General features: G+C 42.1%; 1 protein-coding gene across 2 annotated transcripts; it reads right to left on the reverse strand.

Annotated features, from left to right (window-relative positions):
• Positions 1-2,383: 2,383 nt before the first annotated feature.
• CD209 (CD209 molecule) lies at positions 2,384-11,919 on the reverse strand. 2 transcript variants are annotated; one of them, XM_074205085.1, is made up of 9 exons: positions 11,796-11,919; positions 11,436-11,516; positions 9,628-9,714; positions 9,097-9,159; positions 8,752-8,850; positions 8,356-8,418; positions 8,058-8,209; positions 5,178-5,287; positions 2,384-3,035 (listed from the first exon to the last, which is right to left on the reverse strand). In XM_074205085.1, the coding sequence occupies exons 1-9, from the start codon at positions 11,839-11,841 to the stop codon at positions 2,894-2,896; spliced, it is 843 nt and encodes a 280-aa protein (XP_074061186.1). In that variant the 5' UTR covers positions 11,842-11,919; the 3' UTR covers positions 2,384-2,893. The 2 variants fall into 2 exon arrangements, with proteins under 2 accessions (XP_074061186.1, XP_074061187.1); XM_074205086.1 differs by lacking the exon at positions 9,097-9,159 and having other exon boundaries at positions 2,385-3,035.
• Positions 11,920-13,484: the final 1,565 nt, after the last annotated feature.

Genomic DNA, 13,484 nt, shown 5'->3' on the forward strand with positions numbered 1-13,484 from the left:
ATCCAACCCTTGATGAACTGAATGTAGACTCATCCAGGTGGGTCTCATCTAGGAGTAATGCCACATTTGGAAATAAACATGGTAGAATAAATGCTCTGTAGAAAGCATGTTAACTCTAAATTCACTCTTCCTAGGAGATAAGGTGATCTAGGAAAGATTGTGGTCCCAAGTTTGTAACTTCACAGCAAATATGTAAGTCGTCATAGCAAATATGACTTTGTAAAAATTCATTGATACTAATTAATTAATTAATTGGTTAATGGCTAACAACTAACACATTGGCAAAGGGACTCTATTTTAATAGCATTAGAGAAAGTCACAGCACCTTCCCCTAGAGATTCCTCTAGAACTCTCAGGGGAAGATGTGACTAGCCTTTCTCTGGAACAATAAGGTCAAAGTAATTCTAGAGACAGAGCCCTCAATAAGAGCCTTGTTTCCTCCATCACCATTACTCATTCAACAAATATTTATTAGACACCAATTTTGTGCCAGACATTGACATTTCTCGTTTTCCCATCACCATTAATTAATCAACAAGGGGAAAAAAATTGAATCTTTCACATTTATGAGGAACCTCATTGGAGAAATTCTTCATCTGGGATGTTATGACTTACTAGATATGCCAGTTTTCAGGATTCATCAGAGAAAAGCTGTCATATTTTTTAATTTGTTTCTTTTTATTCTACAAATCATTTTTTTTTTCTTTTTGGTGTGTTTCCTTTAAAAGTCAAAAAAGGGAGTGGCTAGGTGGCACAGTGGATAAAGCACCAGCCCTGGAGTCCCAATCCGGTCTCAGACACTTAATAATTACCTAGCTGTGTGGCCTTGGGCAAGCCACTTAACCCCATTTGCCTTGTAAAAACCTAAAAAAAAAGTCCAAAAAGTTCTTTTTTGAGATAATTTTTGCACGTTTTTGTATTTGTTGATTCATCCCTTGCTTGGGTACCAATAGCAATTTGCCATGTTACTGAATCCTGGATAAATATTAATATTGATACTAATAGGAGCCTTTGTGCCACTAAAATGCTGGTGCCTAGTCGATTAATGTTGGAGGTTCTTCTTTTGCATTTGAACAGAAAGTTGGCCTTCTTGTGAGATCCTTATGATCCAGTTTTTCCTGCTAATCTAAAAATTCCTAAGAAATTTCCTGATTAATACTTTTTCTTGGAAACCTCATACTTGTTCAAGGTTTATTTTATCTAGTTTTCTATTGTCTTTAATTGTGCCTGCTTGTCTGCTCAATGGATGAGTTTGGAACTTTAGCAGGAGTATCCTCATAATGGCAAAGATCCATTGGGGGACATTTGGGGTGCCCTTTGGAATAAGGACCCAGAGGAAATTTTCTTGGACCTCAAAAGGACTGCACAAAGCACGGGGACCTATCAGGAAAATGTGGTTTTAGAAACTATTGTTCAGACCCTAGTTAAGTGACTTTATTCACTGAGGAAATCATGGATGAATGTTCACCTAAAATAGTTTGGATTTTTGCCTAAAAGTACAAGGTAAGGGAGTTCTTTATCTCTGTGGAGAAAAATTGTATGTTTTGCTAGAGTAATCTCCTAACCTCTCCCCCTCCCCCAGCCCCTGGGATAGTTTTCCTTAAAAAGTTTTTGGGATCTTATTTCAGAATTGGTGAACTCGGGGATCTAAAGGCTTAGACAGTTGGTATCACTTCCTTAGCAACCAAGTACAAAGTAGCTACAGGGACACATAGAAAACTTCACTGGTGGCTTATGACAGGCCAGGGAATTTCAATCAGTTGAATTGATTTAAGGAGTCCTCAATGCCTATATAATAGTCCTCAATGTCATATAATAGATGCTGATGGATTGTTAAATGTTCTTTTCCTGCTATGGCTAAGTAATCTCTTTTTGTTCATTGTTGAATGACCTATAAGAATCTCATTTTGTTCCATCACCAAACTTAAACTACCAAAGTTTGTGTTCTCTGAGATTGCTGTAGGAACTAAGCATTCTTTTCTAAATGGGAAGTTTTCTTTTCTTTTTCTTTTTTCCTTTTCTTTTATTATCTTTCGGTTATGGAAGACTGTTTTGAATACTAAGATGGCCCTCTTTGAATGCCATTCCTTTCAACTCCATGAGAGATGTCTACTACTTTGTGAGTTTCAAAAGGTTGGAATGAGGAAGGGGAAGGGAGGGGAGGGGAGGGGAGGGGAGGGGAGGGGAGGGGAGGGGAGGGGAGGGGAGGGGAGGGAACCAACCTGCAGAGGTAGATAGTGAAGGTATTGTTGTTTCCACTTTATAGAAGAGAAACCCAAGGCCCATAGAGATGAAGGTAGTTAGCAGCATTACACATCTACTAAATATTAAACACAGGCTCTTGGTTCCAAATTCAATACCCTCCCCAATCCAAGTCACTTCTAATTCCCCCATCACAGTTAATCAACCAACAAGCATTTATTAGGCAATGATTATAAGATAGGCACTGTGCATAAAGGAAATATACAATTATAATAAAATTACAAAAATATACATAAGATAGGGAAGGAGTAATTTATGACAGTGAAATAGGATGGCCAGGCAGGGATGAATGGTCAGCCACAGAAAATGGATGCCTTGAATTCAGACCTTAAGGGAGCAAGCATGCAGAGAGACGTAGACCTGGGAATCAATTAGATAAAGGTGACAGCCAAAATCATGGAGATTAACATAGGAGATGGTGTAGGGGAAAGGTTTATTTGGAGGGATCTCAAGGAACTTTGGCCCTCGTGACAGAAAATGAGCATCAGGATTCCCAAAAGAAGATACAAGATGGGAGATGGGGGCAGGGCAAAATAGCCTTGATTCAGACCCAGGAGTCTGGTCCCTGAATCCCATCTATTCTTCTCCCCATCTAGATGTCACACCCATCCACCCCAATCCCTGAATCTCCTCAGAGCTTGGGACAAGAGAAAGCTTCCTTCTCACAGATCCAGTAGTCCTCCTTGCTGCAGGGTGCATCATTCCAGCCTTTTGTGGTCATCTCACAGCAATCTTCATCATCAATATTGTTGGGTTCTCCTTCATTCCAATAACTGTGAAAATAAGACTTTTAGAAGTCTTTTAAGAAGTCCTTCCCTCTCCCACACTCAAGCAACCCTTCAGTCCCATTGGTCCACTCCTTGTCTCCAGCTCCATCATTCTCCCTACCTAGACCAAAGCTGGTCTGTACCTCAGTTGTGGGCCCAAGTTCCCTCACTCACTCCTTCTGTCTCTCCCCACCACCATCACACACACACACACACACACACACACACACACAACCTACACATATACTCATAACCTTGGATGGAAACCATCTGACCTGGGAAGGGCCCATTGACTCCCCATTCCACTCCTGCTTTCTGTCACCCCTGCCTCTGTCTCAAGTAGTCCTTCCCTGGGAAGTCCCAGGATCCCCAAAGATCCCCAGCCTTTCCAGGCATATGGAAGTCCAGTCAGCTGAGAATAACTAAAGAAATACTCATTTGGACACATGGATGGGTTTGGAGAGGAAGAAGAGGAAAGCTTCTTTCAAGGTTCCCAGGCACCCCTAGATTAAAGCTCCTCAAGGATCAGAGATGAGTTCCCACTTCTTCACAACCTCCCAAAGGGAAAGCTGTGTTTCCCACATGACAAAACCCTGAGCTTTAGAGTTGCTTTCAAGGCATTGTTCCTTTCTGGAGGATCAGGAAGTTAATAGAATCATATGATCATAAATCTAGAGTTGGGAGGCATCTCAGAGTTCATCTAATCCAACTTCTCTTTTAACAGATCTGTAAGCCTGGTTTTAAACTTATGCCCTTTGAATAAGACTATCCTAATTGTAAGAGAGAATGATGACACGATCCTGTATAAGGGAGAAAGAAAGAATTGGTACAAAAACTTTGGAGAGTCAAGACATTTTTCCATCCTGTTCACAGAGATTCTCTTTAGAACAACTTCAAGGAGAAACAAAAAAGACTTTAAAAATGTGAAACATACAAGGGAATGCCAGTACCTCAACACATCCCTAATTTCTAGCCTGATACCCTAAAGATTTTGAGAATTTCCTTTTGATGAAGATTGGATCCTCTCTTAGCTGAGTAAGATGTCAGCTTACTCTCATTGAAGAGTTTCTTTGCTCTTGTGTATTTTTTTAGTATAATTAAATCAGTAGAATTCTGATTTCTATTTGTTATCTGCTCAGATAACTGGGATTACTCACTATTTACTATTTATTCTGGGTCTTTGTGTATTTAGAATTTGATAGCAAAAAGTCAGTGGGTATAAGCTTTGGGGAACTTTCCCCCCTTTATGAAAAGTGATCAAGGAAACTAGTGACTTTGTCACTTATGAATCTTAAAGAAAATTTGGGGCACCTAAACCAGAAAAATGGGGAGGGGGGATGGCGGGAGGTACCAAAAAAATGAATCTCTAGCCTGGTACCATCTTTCAGAGAACATGAAAGTCAGCCACATGATTTTTTCTCCTGCACCTCTCTAGATATGAACCAAAATCTCCCTTGGAGAAAGATGGGCAAGATTCCAGGGTTATCTATCCTTCCCAATGAGCCACATTTAGACAATTCACAAAAATGTCTTCATCTTGCATGGGCTACACACTTACACAGAAAAGCAAACTCTGGTTAAGAGAAATTAAATGACTTGCCCAGGGTTATTCACAGTCTAAGGTCAGTGGGAGAATCTGAACACAAGATCTCTGATCCCAGAGTCAGTGTTCTTCCCACCAAACCTTGATGGATCAAGATTTTAAACAAGCACTGAGTTTGGAGAGAGATGATGATGGATATTGATATGGGAAACACTGCTAGGGAAAGATGTTGACTGGAGAAGATACTGATTCTGGAGAAAGACACTGACCAGGGTGGTGAGGAAAGATATTTACTGGGACTGGGATTGACTGGAGAAAGAATGACTGTGGAAGAGAGAAAGAGATGGTGGAGACACTGACTGAAAAGAGGGGAACAGTGGCCCTCACATCAAAGGGAATTTGGGGGAGGGCTTGGTTGTGTCTTCCCTTGATCACACAATAATGTGATTAGGGACCTTTGACCTTTAGTGACTGAATTTAGTTCCTATGCTGCAGTTTCAGACATCATGGGAAGGGGATGGGGCTAGCCTGTGGAACTCCTAGGGAAGGGTGAAGCATTTGTCTCCCCTCCCTCCTGGGTCTCTGGACTGCTGCCAGCAACTTACGACTGCTCCAGAATTGTTCCATCCACCCAATGCCAGGTCCCCTCCTTCTTCTTGTCACTAAGTCCTATCCACAACTGGCGGCCGTAGTCAGCATGCTGCCTCAAGTATGTCTGGGAAACAGAAAGTGGGCTGATGTTGGAACTCATCCCTCAGTCCCAGAGACCAAACGAAGCCTTGGCCCTCATCAGGCTTGGGCCACCCTGGAGGCACTGCCTTCACGCCTCTGCCCCCACACCACAAGGACTCTTCCCTCTTCACAGATTCAGCCTTCTGACCACTCGGGTGATGTCGGAGGGCACTCTCTGGAGACACACTTCCCTGTGTCCACTATTGGAGAGACAACAATAGCAGCAGCAGCAGCAGCAACAGCAAAGGGCAGGGGCGACAGCAACAATAACAACAACCATAGAAGCAACTACAATAGCAGCAGCAACAGTAACTGTTGGACTTTATATATCATTTTCAGATTTGTAAACTACTCCCCATGCTACCTCATCTATACACATCTTATGTGAATCTTCAGATAATCCTGTGAGGCCGATCGTGTCATTATCTCCATTTTAGAGATAGTTTGAGAGAGCTAAGGATGAACTTGACACCCCATTGTTCCTTTTGGATGTAGTTCCTGCCTCTCTGAGATCAAACACCTGAGTTCAAATCTTCACTCTCCTAATTAGTGCTCACATAATATTAGGGAACCCTTTTCCTTTCCCTGGGTCATGGGATGCTTGAATGTAAAATGAGAAGACTGGTCTTGTTCATCTTTAAGGTGTTTTTCAGCTCTGCTCTTGCAGCCCCCCCCAAGCATCTACTTTCTCCTGAGGAGAGTATCTGACTCCAATATCCATGTGTGACTTCCTGTTGATGCCATGAGGCTGTGTCTCCCATACATGTGTCCTGTGACTCTCGGTGAATCTCAGGCTCCTTGGAGTTCACCATGGGCTAGCCTGAATGAATGTGTGATGAACATGGAAACAGCTTGTGTCATATAAAGATGCTCTTCCTCTGCAGCTGGAGCCCCGGCCATGACTTCCTGCCACTTCTTGCCACTGGGAGGGGAGGAATAATATGGATCATGGGACTGGCATGAGGAAGAGGAGAGTCAGGGAGAGAACCTTTCACATTCCATGCAGATACATGTGCTTTGCCTGTCTCTTTTTGGATGTGTTCATTTCTGTGTTCCTGGTAATCTATTTTTTTTTAAATAAAGAAGAGGGCAAAGGGAGGCAAAGTGAAAGTAGTAAGAAAAAAATTTCTGAGGAAACTCTCCAGCTAATTGCCCAGTCTTCCCCTCACTTACCTTGTTACTCTTTCTCAACGTCAAAAGTTCATTGGCCATCTCTGTGCCTTTACATTGTGTCCCCAAGCCTGGAGACCCCTACCTTATCTCTACCCCATTGGGGAGCTTAGTTCCTTTCAAACTTCAGCTTAAATGCCATCTTCTATGTGAAGCCTGTCCCAGTTCCCCAGTGGCTAGGGGTTCTCTTTCCTCAACTTGACCTGTATCTCTTTGTATACATATTGTAGCCTGTTAGAATGTAAGCTTCTTATGGAACAAATTACAGGAACTGATGCTGAGTGAAGAACCAAGGGAACTTTGTACACATTAACAACAACATTGTGAGTAGATCAAGCTTGATGGATGCAGCTCCTCTCACCGGTTTAGAGAGCTTGGACAACCCTAGGAGACCTGCTATGGACAATGCTATCCACATTCAGAGAAAAACAAACAAAAAGCCCTACAGAATCTGAATGAACCCTTCATTCACTTTTTTAAAATTTCTCTGATGTTTTTCTTTCCTATCTCATAGTTTTCTTTCTTTTCCCTTCATCCTAATTCCTCATACAGAAAATGACTAATCTGTAAACATGTTAACCATAAACATACACTTGTTCACCATGAGGGGAGGGGGGATGGGAAGGGAGGATGGGAGGAAATTACATAACTTAAAATAAGCATATGCATGTGGATGAATGTGAAAATACTTTCATAACATGTAACTGAAAAAATAAAGTCAACTAAAAATAAGTAATAAAAAAGAAAGTAAGCTTCTTGAGGGCAAGAATTATTTTTCTTTTGCCTTTCTATCACCAATGATTAACCTGATGTCTTGCTTAAGGCTTGTGCTTCCAAAAGGACTGTTGAGTAAATAAGTGTTCTGCTCGGAGATTCAATAAATGGAGGTAGTATGACTTACATATGAGGAGGGAATAGAAGGGACAGGATGGAAGCCTCATTTCTCTAGGGTCTAAAAGCTTCTAAGGGAAAGGAGCAACAATAGGAAGAAAAGAGATCCTGGTCCATAGGATTCAGAACCGGCATGGATCTTCTAAACTCTCCCCATAATTTTGGAACTGAAGATGATGAAGTGGGCTTCCCTAAAGTCACACAGCAAAAATTCTGAAACCAGATCTTTTAACCCCAAATCCCAATTCTCACTTCAGTCTACCAAGCAGCACATTCTCATGGGGGATCTGAGAGCCAAGAGAGACCCTAGAAGTAAGCTAATTCTTCACTCCTCTTGGAGGATACCACATCCCTGACATGGCCTCTCTGGTCACTCTCAGAGGCTCACTATTTCATGAAACAGTTGTTTTCAAGGTTACAGAGGTCAGATTGTAAGTTTTCTCTTGCAGCTGGCCAAAAATGATTTCCCATAATTTATTTCCACCCCTATTTGATATACTCTTCTTCTGTTTTCTGGGGTTTTGCAAAAGAAGCAAAATCAAAACCCTTCTTCTGTGTCACAGCTGATGTAGGTCTAGTCTAGAGCCCAACCAATCAAGATGAGATTCAAGGAAGGAAAATTATTTGCCTAAGGTCACACAGAAAGAAGAGATCCAGGGATCCAGAGATTTGGACCTGGGAAAACAACTCACATGTTCATCAGGAGAGTTAATGATGGCCAGGTTGGTACCATCTACCTCACATGCCTCTCTGGCTACTTCCCATGGCTTTCGGGTCACAGAAAAGAAGTAACAGCTACCTTTATATAGCTTCCAACCATCAGGACATGAACGGCAAATGGAACCTGTAGGCAATGGATATCACTAGGCAAGGGACCCAGGGGTCCCGGATGCTTCTCACCACTGAACCAGATCTTTTTAGATATCCCCCCAATATAATTCTTTCCCTCTTTAGTTCCCCAACATTTTCTAGTTGCCCAGCTAGCCTTACTCAAAGTTTTGTTCAGTTGTTCAATGAGCTGTGAAGCTGTAAGTTGTTCTTTGGTCCTCAAGTCTAGGGAGGGAAGAAGAAAGATGTCAGAAGGATGAACACCTTTGCTCTTTGGAGAGCCTAAACTGTCATGACCCAGAATGAATCTCCTGAGAGTTTCCGCTCCCTTGAAGAACTTGGTTGTCCTGCTCCCCTTCTATCTTCTGGATCCTTGGGGACTCAGAATTACAAGGGATTTCAGGGGCTACCTGCTCCTAACCCACCTCAAGGAGTCCCTCCCCTAGAAAATCCCAGTATCTTTCCTGTGCCCCTACCTGCTACAAATCTCTGAGCCCTTCAACTGGTGATTCTCTTCCCAATAGACCCAGGCATATTTCCCCCAGTTCCTGGTCTCACCCCTTTCATCTTTCAGCTGGGCAGACAACTGGTTCAGTTTCTTCTGGATTTCTTCAAGATTTTGATTATTATTATTATCATTATTATTTTTCTGGACAACTGAAAGACAAAGTAATGTGTTTCGGCCCATAGGCATCATACCCATTCAATGGAGGTCTGAGGAGTTGGGGAGTGAGGGAAAAACCAATGCAGAATTAGTACCTAACCCTCTAGGACTAGGCAAGGGACCCAGGGGTCCTGGATCCTTCTCCTGATCACTGAACCAGATCTTTTTAGATATCCCCCAAATATAATTCCTGCTCTCTTTAGTTCTCCAACATTTCCCAGTTGCCTGGCTAGCCTTACTCAAAGTTTTGTTCAGTTGTTCGAAGAGCTGTGAAGCTGTAAGTTGTTCTTTGGTCCTCAAGACTAGGGAGGGAAGAAGAGAGATGTCAGAAGGATGAACACCTTTATGCTGCCCTCTCTAAGAGTTTAGCAGTCTGTCCTAGGAAAAGGGGCTTAGACCTGGCTCTTAACTAAACCTGACTTTGGGGACCCAACTCTGCTTCCACTCTAACAGAGTAGCCCCAGATGCCCAGCAACTCCAGATCCCTAAATGGGTAAAGGCTATAAAGTTGTCTTCAGGTTTATGTAATCCATTCACTTCATTTTAAAAATAGGGAAACTGAGGATCAGAGAAAGGAAGGGTCTAGCTCCAGATTACAGAGCTAATAAGTGGCAGTCATAAGTTTAGAACTCAGATTCTCTTATTCTAGTTGAAATGCTTTTCCCACTATATCAATCTCCCTCTTCCTAATCTCCCAGTTCCCAAGAAGGAGACCAGAGATAGAATTTCTCCTTCCCCCAGTTCATTTCTACTCTGGACCTGGGCCTTACCTCGAGATAGGATAATGACACTGAAGATGAAGGAAAGGGCAAAGAAGACCATCATTATCAGGAAGGCCAGGCGACTCAACGACGGAGCTGCAAAGATGGAGTGTTGTGGGAAGCCCAGGCCTCCTGGCCCCCAGACCCAGCTCCCTTCAGGAAGCTTGGGTAAACTCATCCACCATGTTTCCCAGACCCAGAATGCCTCAACCTTCTTGGAAGCAGTTGGAAGTTGCTGCAGCTGGCTTTGGGAAGACCTATCTTTAAACTCTTGCTGGTTAGCTATAGGGTCCTGGGTGAGTAGCTTTACCTCCCCTGGCTTCAGATAATATTAACACTTACCTCCCTAAGTTATTGTGACAATCATTTGAGACAACACAGTAAGACTCCCTTCTAGTACCATAGCAGTGCTAACCATAATTACTCTTATTATTACCTCTGCCATCCTCATCTCTAGCCTGCCTCCTAGGACCCTTCCCCCCACCAAGAGCTGGTTCCTCTCCCACCAGGTAGAGTTCTTTTCCCAGACCTTCTCTTCCCCTAAAACCCCTGGGATAATATTTCAACCTCTACTCCCGGGGGGGGGGGGGGGGTTCTACTTGAGTAAGTTCAATCAAACATCAGCATTCATTAAGCACCTACTATATACCCATCTAACAATAAAGAGAGGAAATGGACCAATGGTTTCACCTTCCCTTCTTTTTTTCTTTTGGCAAGGCATTTGGGGTTAAGTGACTTGCTCCACATCACACAACTAGTACATCTCAAATGACTGAGTCTGGATTTGAACCCAGTTCTTCCTGAGTCCAGGATCGGTGCTCTATTGACTGCTTCACCTAGCTGACCCCTTCACCTTCTTTTCAAAGCAAAATGCCTTGGCTACCAGAAGCAGAGGGGTCAAACTCAAATAGAAATGGGGGAGGGGGAAGCACTAAACTGCCCATGAGGATCCCTGCTGGTCACATCCTGACCTCATTTTAAAGTGCCATGTTATCTATGTTTCAATGTAATTTTATTTATTTTATTATTATAATAGAAAATATTATTATATTTTCTATTATTATATTATATTAATATAAAATAGAATAGAATATGTACAACATAACAAAATATTACTTTCATTATTATTGAGAACTATTAATAGTTTCTAATTCCATTTTAATCTGGTTTTTCATGAAGCTGACTCCCCATTTTGGAAAGCTCCACACTTAGAGGTCCTATTTCTTGTCTAGGATCACTGATCTGTGTTCCGGGGGAGGAGTAGGTCTTCCAAGATCTGAAACCAGTTCTTTAAGCATCATGCCTCGCAAGGCAAAAATTTAGAATGCCTGTTCTTAAAGGGTTTATATTCTGTGGGGAAAGGCTACATGCATACACAAACACATCCATGCCATGTGTGTATGTGGAACACACATATTGTTTACTTGTATAGACATGTTATGCATTGATCACATGCTCGCACATACATGTCCACATGTCTACACACATACATTACATATACCAAATAAATGCAATGTCATTTCAGAGATCAAACTACTAGCAGTTGAGAAACAAGTAAAGTTACATAGAGAAAGTGATTTTTGAGCTAAGACAGGAAGGAAATTAGAGATTGTAAAGGGGAAAATGAAGAAGTGCATTATTGCTTATTGAATTGACTTGAATGACTTTCCTGCCAGGGTGTGTCCCCTGGGAGCTGCCCCTGTAGAAGCCCTTGTTTCCAGTCCTCTCTTAGGCCCAAGAAGTCCTGTCTCTTAGTCCTGACACAGGCTACTGTGACCCCAGAAGCACTCTCCTCTCTTCCCTGGCCCCCCACATACCTGGAAAACTTCTTAGGCTCTGGTTCCTTTGGGTTTTGATGTTGAAGTGGCTCCATTCAGGGGGCATCAACTCGTTCTCATCTAAATAGGATGATCAAATACCATTCTCCACTAATCCCCATCAATAGGGGAGGAACTAAGTAGGCAGTGGGCAAATGAGGCTGTCCACCCCCACCCCCAGCCCAGCCCTCCTGGTTCTCCTGGTCTTACTAACTCAAGTTTCTCTTTCATGCTACTTCTGGACTCCCCTTCACCTGTCATGAGTAGAGCCCCAGTGGGACCTGAAAGCCCTACTCTTCAACCCCAATATCCCTGCTTCCTAGTCTATCCACTGGCACCCTTGGCCTCATATCTACCAACCCAATCCTGCCAACTCAGGGGACTTCAGCTCCTCAGGGTCACACATCTCTGTTGTCCTTTCTAAAGGCCACTTCAGTTCTGCCTAGGGATTGCACTCTACCCTCTCCAACTCTGCAGTTTTTCTTCCGTTTTCAGAAGAACCCTCCCAGGTTCCCATATTCTTATTTGACAAAATATGAACAGGAACAAAAATGAACTTGTCCTGCTTCAACATTGGCTAAAACAAAGTGTGTGTGGGGGGGGGGGGATAAAAAGGAATGGAGTAAAAAAATAATGAACATGGAGGGCAACCCAGAAAGGAATGGGCCAGGATATTAGTGATACAAGGGAAAACTACACAAGGAACAACAGGCCCCTCCAAAAGGCTTGAATTCAATGTGGAGTTGGGGAAATAAGGAGGAGAAGGAACTTTTATCTCAGTACCAATAGGGGCAGGTGTCAAAATGGATAGAGCACTGAATACCCACATCACAAGAGGTCCCAGATGTGCATTGGGGGTTGAGGAGGCTCATCATCTACCAGATCAACCAAGATTAGTGCTATTTCAAAGACAAAGGCATTTAATCACAATTTTTCAATTGTCTCAATCCTGTTTTATTCCTCGTGATCCCATTTGGGATTTTCTTGGCAGAGAAACCAGAGTGATTTGTCTGTCATTTCCTTCTCCAGATCATTTCACAGATGAAGAAACTGAGGTAAACAGGGTGAAGTGACTTTCCCAGAGTCACACAGCTAGTAATTCTCTGAGGCCAGATTTGAATTCATTTCTTCCTGAATCCAGGTCCAGTATCCTATCCACTGCTTAAATATTTGATAATAGACACAGGGACCCCTTTACCCATAGGTGACTAAATTTTCAGTGGGAGGAAATAGACAAATATAGAACAAGTGTAGAACATCATTATGGGAGGCATTCATCAGAACCACAAATGGCCAGAAAAAGACCTGAAAGCTCACTTAACTCTATCTGTAATGGCTGTTCCTTGTGCCTGGAATGCTTTCTTCTCATCTCTGGCTCATACCTTTCAATTCAAATCTCATTTTCTGCAGGAAGTCTTTCCTAGTTCTTCACTCTTTCCCCTCTAAGATTACCTTTACTTATATTGTGTTTATCTTCTGTGTCTGTATATACATGTGTGTATATGTACAGATATATATGTATATATATATATATATATATAATATGGAAGACAACATTCAAGCATATATATATATATATATATATATATATATATATATATAAATTTATACTTTTGGAGATGGAGAATGTTCTGTTGTCTTTCTTTATATCCCCAGTTCTTTTTTTTTCTTTTCTTTTTAGAAAGATTTTTTTATTTTGAGTTTTATAATTTTTCCCCCATTCTTGCTTCGCTCCCTCCACCCCCCACAAAGGCAGTCTGTTAGTCTTTACATTGTTTCCATGGTATACATTGATCTCAGTTGAATGTGATGAGAGAGAAAAATCATATCCTTAAGGAAGAAAAATAAAGTATGAGATAGCAAAATTATATAATAAGATAACGGGCTTTTTTTCCCACTAAATTGAAGGTAATAGTCTTTGGTCTTTGATCAAACTTCACAATTCTTTCCCTGGATATAGATGGTATTCTCCATCACAGACAGCCCCAGATTGTGCCTGATTGCTGCACTGATGGAATGAACGAGTCCATCAAGGCTGAACATCACCCC

The sequence above is a fragment of the Macrotis lagotis genome, chromosome X, assembly GCF_037893015.1.
Source record: "Macrotis lagotis isolate mMagLag1 chromosome X, bilby.v1.9.chrom.fasta, whole genome shotgun sequence".
Taxonomy (NCBI): Eukaryota; Metazoa; Chordata; class Mammalia; order Peramelemorphia; family Peramelidae; genus Macrotis; species Macrotis lagotis.

Coding starts and splice junctions, on each gene's coding strand:
- CD209 (XM_074205085.1), bottom strand. CDS start 11,841: ATGTGTGACCCTGAGGAGCTGAAGTCCCCTGAGTTGGCAGGATTGG. Junction 9,160..9,627: donor TGTCATTATCCTATCTCGAG/GTAAGGCCCAGG, acceptor TTCCCTCCCTAG/TCTTGAGGACCAAAGAACAA. Junction 5,288..8,057: donor TTAACTCTCCTGATGAACAT/GTGAGTTGTTTT, acceptor TCTGTTTCCCAG/ACATACTTGAGGCAGCATGC.